At 34.3% G+C, this 21244-nt stretch overlaps 1 protein-coding gene across 1 annotated transcript in view; it reads left to right on the top strand.

The window, feature by feature from the left end:
* Positions 1-21244, top strand: part of LOC123560993 (uncharacterized) — a 164841-nt gene that overhangs the window by 36100 nt on the left and 107497 nt on the right. The window contains exons 8-12 of the mRNA XM_053552200.1: positions 1098-1201; positions 2667-2827; positions 14571-14676; positions 15625-15817; positions 18119-18284. Coding sequence (XP_053408175.1) covers positions 1098-1201; positions 2667-2827; positions 14571-14676; positions 15625-15817; positions 18119-18284 — 730 coding nt within the window. The remainder of the gene's footprint in view (positions 1-1097; positions 1202-2666; positions 2828-14570; positions 14677-15624; positions 15818-18118; positions 18285-21244) is intronic.

Here is a 21244-nt window from a genome sequence, read left to right as displayed (position 1 = left end):
ACCAGTACGAAATAATACGTTTCTAAATGTGACTTTTTTTTACTGGGGCAGTCTTTTTGAGAAAAGTCAAACTGCACGTGAGTTGCTTCATTTCAACTTCAGAAATCTCTACATATAGGTAAGGGAGATCACTGCGTAGAAGATTGAAGAAAAGAACTATTATTGTATTAGTCCGATTTCTTTATTTCTAAAGCATCAACTTCAAATACTTTTGCGGCATTATCGTTAATTTAACACCTTAAAATGCACAGCAACCGAAAATTGCTTTTATAAAACATTCACCAACAACATACTTTGTGCAGTAAGATGCGCATAATGCCGCTTTAAAGTATTAATGAACCTTTAAAAAATTCAGTATAGAAAGACACATGTAATCTCTTTTTAGGATTTTTTGCATCTGGAACATCGTAAGTTCTTCTTTCTGAACCTATTACAGAACGTTGAGTCAATTCTGCCCCTTGCCATTAGCAATGAAAGTTAGTGAAATGCCATTTTCTGCAACGTTGTATGAGAAAAGGCAAACTTTCATCGAATGTCAAGTATTCATTTAAATTAACCCCGAACATGATCATAGTTAGTCTTTCAGTAAAATAATATAGTTGTTAACTATACCAGAACGACCTGTACATTTACATTTACATTTACATTTACATTTACACTCTGTAGATATAAACCATAAACTAATAAATGCATCTCTATTCCATCACGTTACTTTTATTATTATTATTATTATTGTTGTTGTTGTTGTTGTTGTTGTTAGAGTTGTTTTCAGTATTTTCGTCATCACATTAAACGTAATAAAGTAAATTGTTGAAACGTTCGACAAGATATAAAAGCTATTACCGAAGTGGTGGAACTTTATCAAGATATTAAAGTTTTGTGATTACTTTTCAGCCTTATTAAGCAGCGTTTATTTCGAAGTTGTTCGCTAATAAAACACACATATTCAAGAGATGCAGTGATGTTCAGACGATCTTGGCAAAGAAAGACATGATGTTAAGGCCGTGGCAGAATTTTTTTATTAAGATCACGGTTATTAAGAAAAAATTAAGAATGTATGGTAAAAGTTTTTTTACAATAATCATTAATTGTCACAGGACTGCCGATAAATTGTGACGATTTACTGAAGGAAAATCCAAAAGCAAGGTCCGGTGATCATACAATAGACCCTGATGGCACTGAAAATCTTGGCTCAGTTATTGTACGTATTACTAAGAAATAATGTATTATAATTGTTTTATGTCACACGTTTTCAGTGGACCACTTGTAAACTCACAGTTCAATGTACATTTCAATAAAATTATTGTTTGTGCACTTTACTTTTCATTGCGAATAGTATATTCTGATTAATTTGCAATGCACTGAATTGTCGGATCTTTAAACATTGTTTTGTACAATATGAACTCAACTACTTTAATGTAAAACGAAACAAATGACTTCTAAATATAATATTTTGCAACTTATTTGTTTTCTTAAGTTTGCAAGTAACCTACAACACTCCTCCCCCTTCGCTCACCCACAGCAATGAAATTTAGTGCATCTTAGTTAAATAAGAATATTATATCCTGGTAAACTAACAGTTCACTGTACTTTTCAATGAGTAAATTACATCCTGGTCAACTCGCAATTCACTGAACATTTAAATAAGAATATTACCCTGGTTAACTTGCAATTCACTGAACAGTTAAATGTGAATACTATACCCTGGTTAACTCGCAATTTACTGAACTTTTCAATGACTAGAGGAGTAGGTCGTATCCTGGTAAAACTCTACAATGCACCTTTTAATGTGCTGATTCTATTTTGGTAAACTCCTTGCACAATTTATTTTTTCAGTGAGACTATTATTAAAGTTATTTAAGTTATAAATTAGTAAATAAGGTGACCATAATAATATGCACAAATCACTACAGTCATGTTTTTGACTGGGAAATGATAAATCGTATCCTGCAATAACTGGATTTCTGTTGAAGTGTCATTGAAAACTATAAAATAAAAAAAAAATCTATAACATATTTTGTCATGTAATTTACATTTTCTTTTTCGGTAGTCAATACAATTTCAAATGATACCAAAATTATATGAGCCGTGTCATGAGAAAACCAACATAGTGGGTTTGCGACCAGCATGGATCCAGACCAGCCTGCGCATCCGCGCAGTCTGGTCAGGATCCATGCTGTTCGCTTTCAAAGCCTATTGCAATTAAAGAAACCTTTAGCGAACAGCATGGATCCTGACCAGGCTGGTCTGGATCCATGCTGGTCGCAAAGCCACTATGTTGGTTTTCTCATGGTGCGGCTCATATCAGCTTACCAGGCAACACTATTTGACATATTTTAATAGCACTGTTATTAGGACTTGCTTATTGGTGGTCGGATACCTTAAACACTACTATACAGTGTCAGCTCATTTTCTAAGTTTAATTAAACTCCAGTTTATTAGTATCGCCACTTGTTAATAAAGGTTGTAAAAGCCATTTTGAAATAGATATGATGATATCAGTTAAATACTGAATTTTTATTAAATCAATTTTTATTTAGGTTAATTCTATGTATTAACTGAAAAGAGAACAACGCGGAAAAAAACGCTTTCATAAATGAATATGTGATAACGGTTTTTCTGCAACTTTCTGATATTTGTTATTTTTTCCTTCTTGCTATGCTTAGGTTTATTGTGAAATGAAAGACAAAATTGGTACCACTATCATGAAAATAACAAATGGACGTAAACGACTCAGGTCCGGGACTCTTACATTCTGGTATAGACAAAGTGTAGAAGAGATAAAAGCTGTCATCAATTCTTCAAAACACTGTTACCAAGACGTAAGGTAAAATGAAATTTCATTAACCACTACTGACGTATTAAATTTTTACAAAGGTAAGACGATTCCAAACCGTAACTATAGTTGCCACCACTGAAGTTCTGAATTATCCCTATAGTTCGACTAAATTACACTGATAACTACACCTTAAGTTATGACATATCGAGGAGATTAGTTAAATTTCTGTTTCGTTACTCAAATAGGATAACAGCGGTGGTCTAAAGTGGTTAAGGTGTCGGCCGCTCAACCCCGGGGGTCGTTGGTTCGAGCCCCACTAGGGTTACGACCATGACCTCGTACTGGTTTTTCCAGGAAGCGGACTCAAGAGTGATTCAAATAGGCTTTAAGCTTTCATCACAATCGAGCTAAAATAAATTAGTATACATTTTTGTATTTTTGTAAACTAAAAAAATAGGAAAACACAATGATAACACTTAGTTCAAGTTCGTGACTCTAGTTACCACACCTGAAGTACCGTATTTATTCTAAGGTAAGACGAACTTCCCGACCGTGACTCTAGTTACCTCCCCTGAAGTACCGTATTAATTCTAAGGTAAGACGAAATTCCCGACCGTGACTCTAGTTACCTCCCCTGGAGTACGGTAATAATTCTAAGGTAAGACGAAAATCCCGACCGTGACTCTAGTTGCCACCCCTGAAGTACCGTATTAATTCTAAGGTAAGACGAAATTCCGGACCGTGACTCTAGTTGCCACCCCTGAAGTACCGTATTAATTCTAAGGTAAGACGAAATTCCTGACCGTGACTCTAGTTGCCACCCCTGAAGTACCGTATTAATTCTAAGGTAAGACGAAATTCCTGACCGTGACTCTAGTTGCCACCCCTGAAGTACCGTATTAATTCTAAGGTAAGACGAAATTCCCGACCGTGACTCTAGTTGCCACCCCTGAAGTACCGTATTAATTCTAAGGTAAGACGAAATTCCCGACCGTGACTCTAGTTACCTCCCCTGAAGTACCGTATTAATTCTAAGGTAAGACGAAATTCCCGACCGTGACCCTAGTTACCTCCCCTGAAGTACCGTATTAATTCTAAGGTAAGACGAAATTCCCGACCGTGCCTCTAGTTGCCATCTCTGCAGTACTGTATTAATTCTCCTGGTGTACTGAATTAATTCTAGCTAGGACCGAATATTCTGGACTGAGACGCTAATTGCCTCCTCGTGGTACTGTATTAATTCTAAGGTAAGATAAAATTCCGGACCGTGACGCTAGTTACCGCTACTGAAAGTCTCATTTAGACAAAATAATTTCCCCTTTTGACATCGCAAGTACAGCAAAATTGTTGATTTCTTAAAAACGTCTCTTAAAACAAGTGAGGCATTCCACTGAACATCAAAACAGGTTGTAAGGATCATATGACAAATTCATTTACAAGGTCCCGTAATTCTGACTTTATTTTGGCAAAATTACTACCCTTTTTGCACTTTAAAAGTGCTATTTCCTTACACCAGACATTTTCACCATCACACATTATAGAATCATAATACAATTATACAAGCTTCAAGTCAAGTTGCATATGAACGTGTTTTATTTGACCTGACAAAATTGTTTCACTTTTGACCTTTCAAGATGGGTATTATCAAAAATGAGCCGCGCCATGAGAAATATAGACTTTGAAAGCGAACAGCATGGATCCTGACCAGACTGCGCGGATGCTAGTCGCAAACACACTATGTTGGTTTTCTCATGGCGCAGCTCAATTATTGTTTTCCTAAGATAGCTCTAAAACCAATATCCTCAAGTTCTATTTCCTTTAGTAAAACGTATGCATATTCTTACAATGTAGGACCAGAATGCAATAATAAATACCTGAAGTGAAGTTTTGTTTGAACTACTGTGTTTCATTTCGACACAAATATTCCCTTTTTGTGTTTTAGTTTGACAATCTTATTCCCTCTTTTGGATTTTTAAGGTGGTCAACAATATCATTATTGTTTGCCTCAAGTAGCTCCAAAGCCAATGGAGGTATTTCATTGGCCTTTAATATAAGAGGAAGTTGAAATAAACAGTCTCATAACTCTGACTAATTATTATAAACAAAATTCTATTCCTTTTGTAATTGTATTTAATTTTTCACATTTTTTGATATTTTAGAGAATGACGAATCTAATGCAGGGACTTTAATGTAACATTATTAAAAGGAATAGGCACAATAATCTTAACTCTGCCTAAATAATGATCAAGTATCTCCCTTTTTGCATTTTATTTTTGAAAATTTAAAGTATACCACCCCTAAACTTCTGTATTGTCACTAAGGTAAGAAGACATTCCAGCCCGAAACTCTAGTTATCCCCGCCCCCTCCCGCTGTAGGCGACATTCCAGTCTGAAACTATAATTATCTCCTCTGGATATCCGTATTTTCACTATTAAAGGTAGGCGACATTCCAGCCTGAAACTCTAATTATCTCCTCTGGATATCCGTATTTTCACTATTAAAGGTAGGCGACATTCCAGCCTGAAACTCTAATTATCTCCTCTGGATATCCGTATTTTCACTATTAAAGGTAGGCGACATTCCAGCCTGAAACTCTAATTATCTCCTCTGGATATCCGTATTTTCACTATTAAAGGTAGGCGACATTCCAGCCTGAAACTCTAATTATCTCCTCTGGATATCCGTATTTTCACTATTAAAGGTAGGCTACATTCAGAAACTCTAGTTTTCTTCCCTGGAGATCCGTATTTTTTAACTAAGGTAGGCGACATTCCAGCCTGAAACTCTAGTTTTCTCCCCTGGAGATCCGTATTTTTTAACTAAGGTAGCCGACATTCCAGTCTGAAACTCTAGTTACCACCCATAAGTTCATGTTTGGAGAAATTCCAGTCCGTGACTCTAGTTCATACTCGTGTAATTCTGTATTATTACTAAGTAAGAAGACATTTCAGTTCGTATCTACTTTTAACCCCTGAAATACTTGTTTACAACTTACGTAAGGCGAAATGTAGGTCCTTGTAGGAGACTCTAAGGTAAGAAATAATTCTTGTCTATGTTCATTTTTCCTCACGTATTGTACGATCATTGAGGAAAGACGAAATTCCAATCCATGACTCTAGTCCAGCCTCTGTTATTATCAGTACGGTCACACGAAAGTCGAATACCACCTTTGAAGTTCTGTATTACCACTACAGTAAAACGAAAGTCCTGTCCGTGAATTTAGTTATTTCAAAGCTGATTTTTTGTGATTAATCAATAAGGAAAGACAAAGTTCGGCCTTTGACTTTAGTAACCAAACATAAATCTTTCATTTCTGACAATACAAGAAGAAATTCAAGTCTTACACTCAATTCACCGCCCCTGCACAAAGGTTTCGTCATTCAGGTGAGACGAAATGTCAGACTTTGACTCTATTTATCAAACCTGAAGTTCTATATCATCATTTAGGTGAGGCGAATTACTACCCCAGAAGTTCTGTATACAAACACTAAGGTAGACCGTTAAGCTACCTGCTCTTGAGGTAGTGAGCTATCATTAAGATAAAGCGAAATTCCAGTCTATACACTTGAAAATCTGTATTAACACTAAGGTAAGACGAGAGTCTAGTCCGTGACTCTAGTTATAACGTCTGAAACATTTTTTTTTATCATTTATACGAAATTCCAGTCCGTGACTCCAGTTCACAGCCATATAGTTCTGTTTTATTACTAAGGTAAAAAGAAATTCCAGTTCATCCTGAAATACTTGTTTACAACTTATGTAAGGCGAACTCGAAGTCCTTGGCTGTAGTTTCCGAGCTTACTGTTATATCTCTAAGGTAAGATTTAATTCTTGTCCGAGATTCTACTCTTTAATCCTCACGTAATGTATGATTATCGAGGTAAGACGAATTTTCAGGCCCTATTATTATCACTAAGGTAACCTGAAAGTCGAATCTGCGATTCTAGTTACCAACTTTGAACTTCTGTATTACCACTACGGTAAAACGAAAATCCTGTTCGTGCATCTAGTTACCTCAAAGCTGATATTTGTGATTAATCGATAAGGAAAGACAAAGTTCGGCCTTTGACTTTTGTAACTAAACATGAAACTTTTACTACTGACAATACAAGACGAAATTCAAGACTTAAATTACCGCCTCTGTACAAATGTTTCGTCATTAAGGTAACGCCTGAAACTCTGTATTATCATTTATACGAAATTCAAGCCCGTGACTGTAGTTATAACGCCTGAAACTCTGTATTATCATTTATACAAAATTCCAGTAGGTGACTCTACTAATAACAACATATGAAACTCTGTATTATCATTTATACGAAATTCTAGCCCGTGACTCTACTAGTAACAACATATGAAACTCTGTATTATCATTTATACGAAATTCCAGCCCGTGACTCTACTAGTAACAACATCTGAAACTCTGTATTATCTTTTATACGAAATTCCAGCCCGTGACTCTACTAGTAACAACATCTGAAACTCTGTATTATCTTTTATACGAAATTCCAGCCCGTGACTCTACTAGTAACAACATCTGAAACTCTGTATAATCTTTTATACGAAATTCCAGCCCGTGACTCTACTAGTAACAACATCTGAAACTCTGTATTATCATTTATACGAAATTCCAGCCGTGACTCTACTAGTAACAACATCTGAAACTCTCATTATCATTTATACGAAATTCCAGTAACTAATTCTAGTAACAACATCTGAAACTCTGCATTATCATTTATACGAAATTCCAGACGTGACTCTACTAGTAACAACATCTGAAACTCTGTATTATCATTTATACGAAATTCCAGACCCGTGACCTACTAGTAACAACATATAAAAACCCTGTATTATCTTTAATACGAAATTCCAGTAACAAACTTCTAGTAACAACATCGAAACTCTGCATATCATTATACGAAATTCCAGACGGACTCTACTAGTAACAACATCTGAACCTGTATTATCATTTATACGAAATTCCAGCCCGTGACTCTACTAGTAACAACATATAAACCCTGTATAATCTTTAATACGAAATTCCAGTAGGTGACTCTACTAGTAACAACATATGAAACCTGTATTATCATTTATACGAAATTCCAGCAGGTGACTCTACTAGTAACAACATACGAAACCTGTATTATCATTTATACGAAATTCCAGCCCGTGACTCTACTAGTACAACATATGAAACTCTGTATTATCATTTATACGAAATTCCAGTAGGTGACTCTATGTAACAACATAAAACTCTGTATTATCTTTTATACGAAATTCCAGTACGTGACTCTATTATAACAGCATATGAAACTCTGTATTATCTTTTATACGAAATTCCAGTCCGTGACTCTAGTTATAACGCCTGAAACTCTGTATTATCTTTTATACGAAATTCCAGCCGTGACTCTAGTTATAACGCCTGAAACTCTGTATTATCTTTTATACGAAATTCCAGTCCGTGACTCTAGTTATAACGCCTGAAACTCTGTATTATCTTTTATACGAAATTCCAGTCCGTGACTCTAGTTATAACGCCTGAAACTCTGTATTATCTTTTATACGAAATTCAGTCCGTGACTCTATTATAACGCTGAAACTGATTACTTTGTAGAAATCATCATGACTCTATTATACCAACTCGTATTATCTTTTATACGAAATTTTTATACGAAATTCCAGCCCGTGACTCTAGTTATAACGCCTGAAACTCTGTATTATCTTTTATACGAAATTCCAGTCCGTGACTCTACTAGTAACAACATCTGAAACTCTGTATTATCATTTATACGAAATTCCAGCCCGTGACTCTACTAGTAACAACATATAAAACCCTGTATAATCTTTAATACGAAATTCCAGTAGGTGACTCTACTAGTAACAACATATGAAACCCTGTATTATCATTTATACGAAATTCCAGCAGGTGACTCTACTAGTAACAACATACGAAACCCTGTATTATCATTTATACGAAATTCCAGCCCGTGACTCTTACTAGTTACAACATATGAAACTCTGTATTATCATTTATACGAAATTCCAGTAGGTGACTCTATTAGTAACAGCATATGAAACTCTGTATTATCTTTTATACGAAATTCCAGTCCGTGACTCTAGTTATAACGCCTGAAACTCTGTATTATCTTTTATACGAAATTCCAGCCCGTGACTCTAGTTATAACGCCTGAAACTCTGTATTATCTTTTATACGAAATTCCAGTCCGTGACTCTAGTTATAACGCCTGAAACTCTGTATTATCTTTTATACGAAATTCCAGTCCGTGACTCTAGTTATAACGCCTGAAACTCTGTATTATCTTTTGTACGAAATTCCAGTCCATGACTCTAGTTATAACGCCTGAAACTCTGTATTATCTTTTATACGAAATTTTTTATACGAAATTCCAGCCCGTGACTCTAGTTATAACGCCTGAAACTCTGTATTATCTTTTATACGAAATTCCAGTCCGTGACTCTAGTTATAACGCCTGAAACTCTGTATTATCTTTTATACGAAATTCCAGTCCGTGACTCTAGTTATAACGCCTGAAACTCTGTATTATCTTTTATACGAAATTCCAGTCCGTGACTCTAGTTATAACGCCTGAAACTCTGTATTATCTTTTGTACGAAATTCCAGTCCGTGACTCTAGTTATAACGCCTGAAACTCTGTATTATCTTTTGTACGAAATTCCAGTCCGTGACTCTAGTTATAACGCCTGAAACTCTGTATTATCTTTTATACGAAATTTTTTATACGAAATTCCAGCCCGTGACTCTAGTTATAACGCCTGAAACTCTGTATTATCTTTTATACGAAATTCCAGTCCGTGACTCTAGTTATAACGCCTGAAACTCTGTATTATCTTTTATACGAAATTCCAGTCCGTGACTCTAGTTATAACGCCTGAAACTCTGTATTATCTTTTATACGAAATTCCAGTCCGTGACTCTAGTTATAACGCCTGAAACTCTGTATTATCTTTTATACGAAATTCCAACCCGTGACTCTAGTTATAACGCCTGAAACTCTGTATTATCTTTTATACGAAATTCCAGTCCGTGACTCTAGTTATAACGCCTGAAACTCTGTATTATCATTTATACGAAATTCAACTTCGTGACTCTAGTAACAACACTCTACTTACAACACCTGAAACTTTGCATTCATTACCAACTTTTAGTAACATCGATCTATTGGAAAATCGATAATTTTGCCTATATAAACAAAGAAGGAAAAAATCACTTAAACTTCAATAGAAAAAGTTCTATTTGGAAATCAAAAATTCGATACCCCACAAATTAAAGTTTAATTTATTCCGGATATTATGAATGTTTTTTAAAAAAAACATTTTAATATTTGGTTGGTCCTTTTTGACTTTAAATAGACCCACCTCAGTTCATATAGACTCTGTAGGAAACGGATAAAAAAAACTGACTTTTTCAAATATAACAGATAAAATGAGATATTTTCCGCAAAAAATCAAAATTCGATACCCCTAAAAATGTAGAAAAATTATTAAATTTTCGTTATGTGTAATTTGTTTTAAATTTTATAATGGTTTGTTTGGTCCTTTTTGCATTTTACTGTGTACAGTGAACATTTCTTAAAAAATTCCGGCATTTTCCGCCGTTATCCGTAAGTACTCGGAAGCTGTTACGGAAAATATTGTCGTCTGCTAGTCTGACTTTGGCGGTACAAATTGTTATAGATTGTAGCAAAGAGCTATAAAATAAATAGATTGGCAACTTGAAAGGCATATAGAGCAAATCTCGCCAACCTCCCGTGACAAAAAAACGAGATCTCGTTACCGGAAGTGGCGCTTTCTCCACGCGCCATTTTGTATGCGAAAGCAATTATTCATCGGTAAAATAATTATCACCGTATGACCACGCTTCTTTCGGTGGCAAAAAAAACCCCTGTACTTCGTGTCTTAAGACCATTTCTCATTAAACTAATTTTGTTTTAGAAGCTAACATGTATTTTAAATGTAGTTTTAAAGGTACAAATTGTAACTGCATGCTCGCCGATGTTTGTTTTTAGTAAGATAACGCCGAATCACGCTCTGACACGAGCTCACGCGAGATTACAGCCAGTTGCCATTCTATGTATTTTATACTTCTTTGATTGTAGGCAACTTCACATTGACAAAAAAAAGATTGTAATTAGGGAATTTAAAACAAATTAATTGTTGAACTCAGAAACGCCGAAACCTAGATCCGCTGTCGTTTAAAATAACACTATGGAGGATTTAGTCTTTAATTCGCAATTATAAATATACAAATGCTTTTAATTTTCATCGCAAAATATACTTAAAGCAACTAATTCTCATGTGTTTCCGTAAAATATAGTCTGTCAGTAATTGAGTTTCAAAGCATTCTTAAGAGATATAACGATGATTAATTTATTAATTTCCAGATACCTATATTATTTTTTGCCGAACGATCTGGAGACTTTTTTATTGCCGTGGCGGTCCGGGTTCGATCTCCGACGCGGTCATCTTTTTTTCTTCATATGGGATTTTTTAATAATTTAAAAAAAAAAAAAAAAAGAAAAGGCATTTTCTATTATTCATAATATGACCAAACTTTAATTTGAAAGATAGCCTTGATGAACTGATAATTCTGCTTCTTTCCGAATTCTTTGTATATATTATTCTGTATTCTTTAATTAATGCATGTTTTTGGTACATTCTTTAATCATTCGTTTTAAAAAATTGCGATATCTATTATTTGATTTAATTGTAACAAATATCTTAAAATTACCCTTTGACTTTTATTGTGTATTACAACTGGAACAACTGATACGTATTAGACCTTCCTGATTACAATATTGCTTAGGGGTAAACAATATCCGGTCAGTGTTGTTACCTCAAGGCGGGTCATAAAAGATATGTTACCCCACTTATTATAAATGAGAGGTATTTTTATTGTTTTATGGTTTTTGCGTTGTAATATATGTTTTTCACTTTCTTCTGTCTTTATATAGTCTTTTCCCTTTCTTTCATGAAATTTGTTTTTACGATTTTTACCTTTATTTCATAAATCGTATGACAGTAGGAAGAATCAGTACAAATTTAGAACTCACATCGTTAATAGGGTTGTTCCGTAAATATTTACTGAGTAAAGAACCTGGCCCAAATTTCACGAAAAATCTTAAGTTTTTAATTAGTTAAGTCTGCGATTCTAAAATTGAGATATTGATGAAGTTATTGTTATTAAATGTTGCTTTTTTTCTGTAACAATATATTTATAGTTAAGGTATACTATGGTAGTAGTATTTTACAGCAGTACTTATTCATGTCACACAAATATGATATTTCTATTTAGGCACGAAATAAGAAACTAAATCCTTACCATGCTAAATTACAATAATGAACTTGTCTATCTTTCAATTTGGACATTATTATTAATTATGAAAAGGGTGCATACCAAACAGTTACTGGCTGAATGGCAGACAGTGCAGATCATGATCAGTCTGCACGGATGTGCATGCTGATCATGGTCTACACTGATTTCAAAGGAAGAACCAATCGTGTTCAGCATGGTAAGGGTTAAGTATTTAGTTTTATTTCTATATTTCTTTTTCTTTAAAGCGACCGGCTTCCAGATCGTTCGACAATAAAATACTTTTCAGATGTCTGGAAAAAAAAATGCTATATTTCTTATGAAGGCTTCAAAACTTAATTACTGACAAACTTTATGTTATAGAAATACATGAGAATTTGCTGCTTTTACTACCTTTTGCGATGAAAATCGAAAAACGTTAGTGGTTTAGAATTTTGAAAATATTTTAGAATCAAAAGCTCATATTCTGATGTTCATAATATGTGAAAGAAAGCGCGTATAGAGCAAAGAGCTATAAAAATAAATTGTATTTTATACTTCTTTGTATAGAGGAAGTATATACGATGTTTAGATAACATATTCATATTCTTGAATATTTATTTTATTTACAGACAGTTTCTTGTGCGTAAATATTTCTTTTCTGTACATAGATATACGTTAGCATGATGTTTCATGTATTAAAAAGAAAGTAAATCTATGTGTTCGATGTATAAAATGTAACGATTTCTAAATATTTTAGATAACATATTCATATTCTTAAATATTACTTTTATTTGACAATTTATAAAGTATTATATAATTTTTCGACTTCCGTATTTATAATACAAAGCTTAATGAACTTCATTTTGAAACAGAAAATATTATAATTGCGTAAATTCTAGCAAGGATATCCCAGAATCTGATCTGATTTCCACTTTAATAATTACCAAAACTTCATTCAATTCAAGTACATCGTTTAGCAAACCGCCCGCCTGTAAATGCATCAGATAATGACCAAAGATGTTAAGGTTTCGATGGAGGCCTTGAGAAACAAGTGTCAGTATACTGATATAAACATTGAATTCCGGAAAAGGGCTGCCTAAAGGGGCTCCACTTCCGGACAGTTAAACACCTTTAAAAACTCACCATTTTCAAAGAACTGTTACACATGTTTGTTTTGATGCATTTGCAATAGCGTGCGAGTGGTGAAATTTCACGTAACAAGGTGGAACATAGTTTTCAGCAATTGTTTATCTTTTTTTCTTTACAAATGGCATTCATTTTCAAAGGGAGACAACTTTTTCTCAAATATTACTTAAAATAATCGGAAAAAGTTGTTTCCCTTTGAAAATGAATGCCATTTGTACTTAAAATAATCAGGAACAGTTGTCTCCCTTTGAAAATGAATGCCATATGTAAAGAAATAATGATAAACAATTGCTGAAAACTGTGTTCCACCTTGTTATGCGAAATTTCACCACTCGCACGCTATTGCAAATGCATCAAAACGAACATGTGTAACTGTTCTTTGAAAATGGTGAGTTTTTAAAGGCGTTTAACTGTCCGGAAGTGGAGCCCCTTTAGGCATCCCTTTTCCGGAATTCAATGTTTATATCAGTATACTGACACTTGTTTCGTAAAGTAATATACATGTTTTACATGCTGTTCAATTTTCATGTCAAACAACTCTTTCTTTCTATGATTTGGTGTTGTTTGATTTTTGTTTCTCAAGGCCTCCATCGAAACCTTAATTATCGATTTTCCCTCGTGTTACTACAACAACAACAATTAGTACGGAAATCAACGAATCCGTCCGATAGCGATGATATCGGATTATTGGTTTTATTGATTTTTATGATAGGTAGATCTGTCCCGCTTTATCAGTTTCGAGATGTTACTAAAAGTTGGTAATGGACATTTATACGAAATTCCAGTAGTAACAACACTACTTACAACATTAACATTTATACGCAATTCCAATCCATGACTCCTGCAGCTACAACAACTAATGGTGACTCCCTATATTTTTGTGAAGGAGTGTAACGTTCATGTTGGTTTAGGCTATTGGCATACAGACACTAAATAGAAAAATGGCGCATAATGGCGGACACAAATAGTCCTCAGATTTTTTGCTTTGTAGAGCTATTTTCCTTATTTTCATTGCAATTTTTTTTGCTAAAATCACATGGCAGATCTATGCTTGACATGTAGATAGCATTTTCATAATGAAATAACAACATGACAAATTTTTCATGGAAACTTAGATCATACACCACCAGTATAATTTGGGGTCTCATTTTTAGCTGATTTTGCAGTTTGTGTGTTTGACTGAAATTATTTTTCTTGCATCAAACATGACCCCAACTTTTCTTTTGATTTTTAGTTTCAATAACACAGTGTTGACATTATTGTTCGCTAAAACTTTATATATAAAGAAATTAAGTGATTCTCAATATTTTTAGTTACAAGTGCTGGAATGGCGCACAGCTGATGAATGGACATGGTTATTGGATCGATGGAAATGAAATTAACCAGTACAACTGGGGTGGTGCAACGGAAAACAATACGGTACTAAATTCACTAGATTTCTCTCTGGTTTCATTGTTTTTATATGTCGATATTGATTGCCAGGATATTGTCTTATCATTTTCTCTTTCACGTCTCCTAATCATGCACTCTTTTTCGTTATCAAATCAGACACACTTTCACTTCTTTTAATCATGTACACTTTGACGTCTTCTAATCATGTTCTAATTCACGTCTGCTAATCATGTACTGTTTCACGTCTGCTAATCATGTACTGTTTCACATCTGCTAATATGCACTCTTCCGTAGCTTCTAAACATGCGCTCTTCCACGTCTGCTAATCAAGTACTAATTCACACTTGCTTATCATTCACTTCTCCACGGCTATTGATCATGTACTCTTCCACGCCTGCTTATCATGTACTATTTCACGTCTGCTAATCATGTATTCTTCCGCGGCTTCTAATTATGTACTCTTCCTATCTGCTAATCATGCGCTCTTCAACGGTTTCTAAATATATATACAATGATGTTTTTCCCCTTCGACTAAAAAAATATAACCTTACAGACCGTTTATAAGTTTAAAAATGTATTTTGTAGATAACAAGTAAAGAAAGGCTTGGAAATGACTTGTATTACGAAATACAATGTTTGTGTGATAGCTAAATAAATCCTTTAAAAGTTCCGTGAAGTAATAAGAATTCAAGGACTGCTTTAATACGTAATTATTGGACAAAGAAAATATTTTCCGAAAAAATATGTAATTACTAAAACGTCAAACGATAGCATCTAACGCTTACATCAAACGATAGTGTCTAACGCTTAAATCTTTGGAAACAGTTATACAACGGATCCTTCGAAAAAGACTGTAACACCTGTGTTTGAATCTGTCCTGCCACGTGTGTGCATCTTGTTATAAAAGTGTTACCGTTTTAGTTTTATAAACGGTGACATATGATGTTCTCTCTTAATTGAAAAAAATGTTTGCAGTGTATATGCGGGCAATACGACATGTGTGATACCGAGGGAGACAACTGTTTTTGTAATGGTTCCTCATCTACAAAGATTGATGGCGGAACAATCACAAATAAAAGTTCAATGCCCATACGCGGAGTGTACTCTGACACTGTCGCGACAGGTTTGGTGACAGTCGGGCATGTAATATGTGCTCCAAACACTCCAGGTATAAAATTGTCTTTCTTCTAGCGATAGTTTTAGATTTTTTTAACTGAAGAGCAAGATCCTGTGGATAGGGGTATTTTTTTAGAAATAAGTAAAACAGTGCAGTGATACTACTTCAAGTTAGGAGTTTAAGAATTGCTCAAGTTTTTAATATATGAGCCGCGCCATGAGAAAACCAATATTGTGGCTTTGCGACCAGCATGGATCCAGACCAGCCTGCGCATCTGCGCAGTCTGGTCAGGATCCATGCTGTTCGCTTTCAAAGCCTATTGCAGTTAGAGAAACTGTTAGCGAACAGCATGGATCCTGACCAGACTGCGCGGATGCGCAGGCTGGTCTGGATCCATGCTGGTCGCAAAGCCACTATATTGGTTTTCTGATGGCGTGGCTCATATCAATACTCGTTGTTTCTTTTTTGGACCGTTTCCTTCAATTTGATTGGCTAACAGATTTTTTTGTGCAATTGCGTAAAAAAATTTATTCGGATAACTTTTGTGCTGCTCCCAATGTTGGACTACTTTTTTCACTTTTTATTTATACTACCAATACAGAGATTTAAAATAATTTGTAGATCTACATACAAAAAGAAACAAAAGTAATAAATGTCATATGTTTTAAAATAATTTGTTTTACACACTTGTAAAACCCGACACCTCGTACACATTCGATATGTGTACTTCGGTTTCGGGTTTTACAAGTGTGTAAAACAAAAAAAATATGACATTCTTTCCTTTAATATCAAAAGATTATATCAGTTCATATATTATTTCATAATCAAATAGACTTGATATCGGCAAAATTGCATAGCAATACAAAGGTTACAATGGAATATTTTATTGTAAATAAATAAAATAGCGTTTTTTTTCAAACTTTTCCCCAACACAGAGTTCTAGCGAGGCTTAAAACAAGATGTCTCTGTTTCGGACAGTTCAAAAATAATATGTAGAGATTAATTCTTTTAAGATATTTGCTAATCGGACAGGTGATAACTACCTAGACTAGGTGTTGTTTACAGAAGACCAATTCGTTTCACTTTTGCGGCGTACGCCGTTTCGCCGCGTGCAACCGGCTAGGCGTTCGTTTGGCTTCCCGGCACTGCCCGGGTCTATCCGGCGTACGCCGATGTGCGCCGGTCTTGCGAGATAGGCAAAGCGGCAAATCATACATTTTCGCGACATAAAATTGGGTAAACATTTGGAAATTTGGCTTAGTACAAATAAATGTAGAAACATACTGCAAGAACTTTTTGCTAACTTAATTGGAACAGGCCACAAGAGAAGATCATAGCTTGAATATTTAAAAACGTTTTAAACTGAAAAGACACATTTTCAAGGAGACCCGACATACACATATATTTCGCCCTGAAAAAATATTTTAAAAATTAAAGGGACTGGCCTCCAGATCGTTCGACAACAAGAAAAAATACTTTTATAAATATCTGGAAATAAATGCTATATTTTTAAGAAGGCTTTAAAACTTAATTACTGGCTAATTATATGTTACGGAAACACATGAGAATTTGCTGTTGTACTACTTTTTATGATGAAAATCGAAAAGCGATTGTAACGTTTTACTCCGGTAAACTGTCTCGATGATAAAAAATCTATATTTTTAAAGCATAATTCACTTATTCCGCTATAGCGCTATTGGTTTCGACGAAATATTTTAGCCAAATCTGAAGGTCAGTGCCTTTAAATACATATTTGTGTGTGTTCGGGTTGAACGTCTTTTTCAACAATTTTTCAGTCATGTAAACGACGGTGTCTAAAAATACGCAGAGTAATGGGAATAACATGCTTCCTGACAATTTTAGACAAATACCAGATTATCAGTCACAATCACCAATTTCAAGAAATACTAGTACTCCGAAATGTTCGTTTATTAATAAACCGGCGAGAATTTATTCTTGCCGCTCACGTGACCGGTGTGCTCCGGGATGAGTGAAACGAATTGGCCCAAAGACCAAACTGTAATCCAAAAGAAAACACTCACTGAGATAATTGAGATAATTGCCTTCTGCAAGTGCCGTTCACAGAGGTCATTCTGTAATCGGAAAGAAAAGAGAGTTTTTTATATTACAAAGATCCAACTCTAATCAGAAAGACAAGAGAGAAGACATGTGCTCCTTTAAAGCTGTCGTTCACAGAGGTCATTCTGTATCCGGGAAAAAAATTGTAGACGTTTGCACTTTGTAGTTGTGGTTCATAATTCCATGTATTTTCTCGAAGCTTTTAAATCATTACATACCAATTTACAGAAAGTATATTTGTTTTCCATGAATTTGAAATGATACTTTTTGTAGACTTGCCAACGGATTGCCATGATGCAAAATACAACTACAGAATTAGAAAGAATGGAGTCGTGCAAATTGATGTTGATGGATCTGAGGGTGAGCTGGAGCCAATCTGGGTAAAATGTGACATGGAAACATATAAACATGCTGGAGTTACTATCATAGATCACACTGGGTAATGATGTATTCTAAATAATTTTAATGCAGGTTTAAACATGCATGCATGTGCTTGCTAGTAGTGTATAACTCTAAGCATTTCTCAAAGCTATTTTGTTTTATGTTTAAAATCTTAACCAGCTGGCCGCGATTACCAATTTATGTATGGTGGCATACTTCTTACACGAGATAGCTATGTAATTGTCGCGATACTTGGTCTTGATAAAACGAAGTTTTCTGAAGAGATAATCTCAATGGTCGAAAATTTACTAGAAATGTTACTGCAATAGCTTACTTTATTATCTCGATACCGTTCATGTTAGTGCCCACATCTGCCATTATTTCTTATTAGCTAGATGGCTGTTTCGGTACTTGCAGGAACATGTTATCTGAATATGAAAGGTTTATCTCAATGTCCTAAAGTTTCCTGGAAACGGCAAGCATATCTAGAAAAAAATAACTCATTGCGATAATGTTAACAGATAAATGCTCCTCTTTGCTGGGAAGTTTAAACAGTTCACTTGATAGTTATAAAGCATCTTGTGGCAATTCCAAACTGTGACACAAAATTTTGCGCTTAACCATTTTCATGAAATCATGAAAACAACTAAAAGACATTATCTATTGCTAAATTCGTGTTTTCAGAAAATGCATATATTACCTCGAAAGTTTATTTTATCATCATGATAGCTGCCCAGCTAACTCGTGGCAGAAATACGCCACCATAGATACCTAAAAACCTTGCTTGTTATTTTTCATTGTGAAAGCGCAGTTAAACAATGATTAAAGGGACATAAATCTTACTGATTATAAGTATGTACGTAGTTCAGCCAATAATGAATTATTTTGCTTATAAATCATGTCGACGAAATCCACAGAGATTCAAAGAAATCTACGGCGTCCCGTTAGGGCCATTGCCGCATACTGTGAGCTCGAAACAACGAAACTGCGATGTTGAGAAGTCAAAATAACGAAACTACGATGGTGAAAAGTCGAAACCACGCTGATGAAAACACGAAAGTACGATGGTGAAAGTCGAAACAACGGAACTACGATGTGAAAACACGAAATTATTTCGTATTTTCGTTATCGTACTTTTGACTTTCCGCCATCGCAGTTTCGTTGTTTCGACTTTTCATCATCATGGTTTCGTTTTTCGTTGTTTTGACTTTTCACAATCGTGGTTCCTACATTTCACCAGCGTACTTTGGACTTTTCACCATCGTAGTTTCGACTTTTCAACATCGTAGTACAAGTTTGTTAAACATTGCACGAGGAAGAACGTTATCATGTCGTCTGAAACTGGTTTTGTGTACAAAATGTACATGAATAATTGTACAGTTGTGTAGGTAGACATTTCGAGCTTCCATTTCAAATGGAGACTGAATGAAACTATATAATATTTTTACTTAAAATCACATTTATAAATTTCCATTATTCGTACAGTGTTAATCATCTTTTTTTTCTCTCAACTGTCTGAAAATGAGGTCGACACCTTTCCAGTTTTGTAAATTATATATAAAAGTGTGTGTGTGTGTGTGTGTATGTGTGTTCGGTTTAACGTCTTTCTCAACAATTTTTCAGTCATATGAACGACGGTTATATAAAAAAGTAAAAAATGTTATGAAACTCTAATGAGCAAACAGTTTTTGAGGATTTTCTTTCTTATAATGAGGTTTCTGAAAATTAATAATATAAAAATGATAAAAGTCCGGGGTCAGATGGGTTTACTTCAAATTTCTTGAAGTTTTTTTGGAAGCAAATCGGATATTTTGTTTTAAGAGATTAACTTTGCATTTGTGAAAGGTGAATTGTCAACTACACAGGTACAAGGCATTATTATTTATATACTTAAAGAAGATAAACCTAAACAGTACTGAAAAAACTAGAGACCTATAACTTTACTGAACACTGTATATAAATTAGTTTCAGGATTTATAGCAAAACGGTTAAAATCGGTACTAGATATCCTTATAAATGAATATCAAACAGGATATATTAAAGGAAGGTTTATAGGCGAAAACTCTCGTTTAATATATGATATAATGCATTTCACTGAAATAAAAAATATATACCTGGCCCCGTGTTCACAAAACATTTTTCGGTCTCAGCCGAGTTTGAGTTTGATTTTAATATCAATTTTGCTAACACTTCAAGGTAAAATTCCATCTGAGACAGACCATCAATACTGAATCGCCACTTGAAAATAATTTTGAGTATAAAATTAAGTTTTAAACATACTATTTTGATGTAAATGGCAAAAGAAGTTTCTTTATCAAACTCAGTTGAGACTGTAAACATTTTGTGAACACGGGGCCAGGTCTTTTAATGATGATTGATTTTGAGAAGGCGTTTGATACCTTTTCGTTTGATTTTATTAATAACACTCTTGATTATTTTAACTTTGGACTAGACTATGTTTCAAAAATGGATTACATTGTCTTTTTTACAGATACGCAAACATCCATTCAGTTAAATGGTTTCTTGTCTGAATTCTTTAATATTGAATGTACTTGTCGTCAAGGAGACCCAGTAAGCCCGTACATTTTTATATTATGCACAGAGATTTTAGCACATAAAATTCGAAATAACAAAGACCAAAAAGGTATTGTGATAAATGGCGTTGAATATGAAATAAGTCCGTTTGCCGACGATACACTCCTCAGATAAATCATTAAACTCTAAACATTTTAAATGAATTTGCAAAATATTCAGGGTGAATTGAATTTTGAATGTTGTTTGGATAGGATGTCTTACGTATACAACAAGATCAATTAAAACCACTGAATGGAAATTAAATTGGAACACATAGGCTTTTAAACTTCTTGGACTTCCGTTTCATATCGGTTAGAAAAAATGACTGAAAGTCTTTTTAAAGGGAAAATTGACAAAATTAAGAGCAGTATTCTATACTGGAAGAAACGACAATTTACTCCAATAGATAAAATAACAGTAATAAAATCCCTTTTTACTGTTACT

This window comes from Mercenaria mercenaria, chromosome 10 (genome assembly GCF_021730395.1).
Source record: "Mercenaria mercenaria strain notata chromosome 10, MADL_Memer_1, whole genome shotgun sequence".
Classification (NCBI taxonomy): Eukaryota; Metazoa; Mollusca; class Bivalvia; order Venerida; family Veneridae; genus Mercenaria; species Mercenaria mercenaria.
Note: the sequence above shows the minus strand (reverse complement) of the source record. Positions and strands in the feature narration are given on the sequence as shown.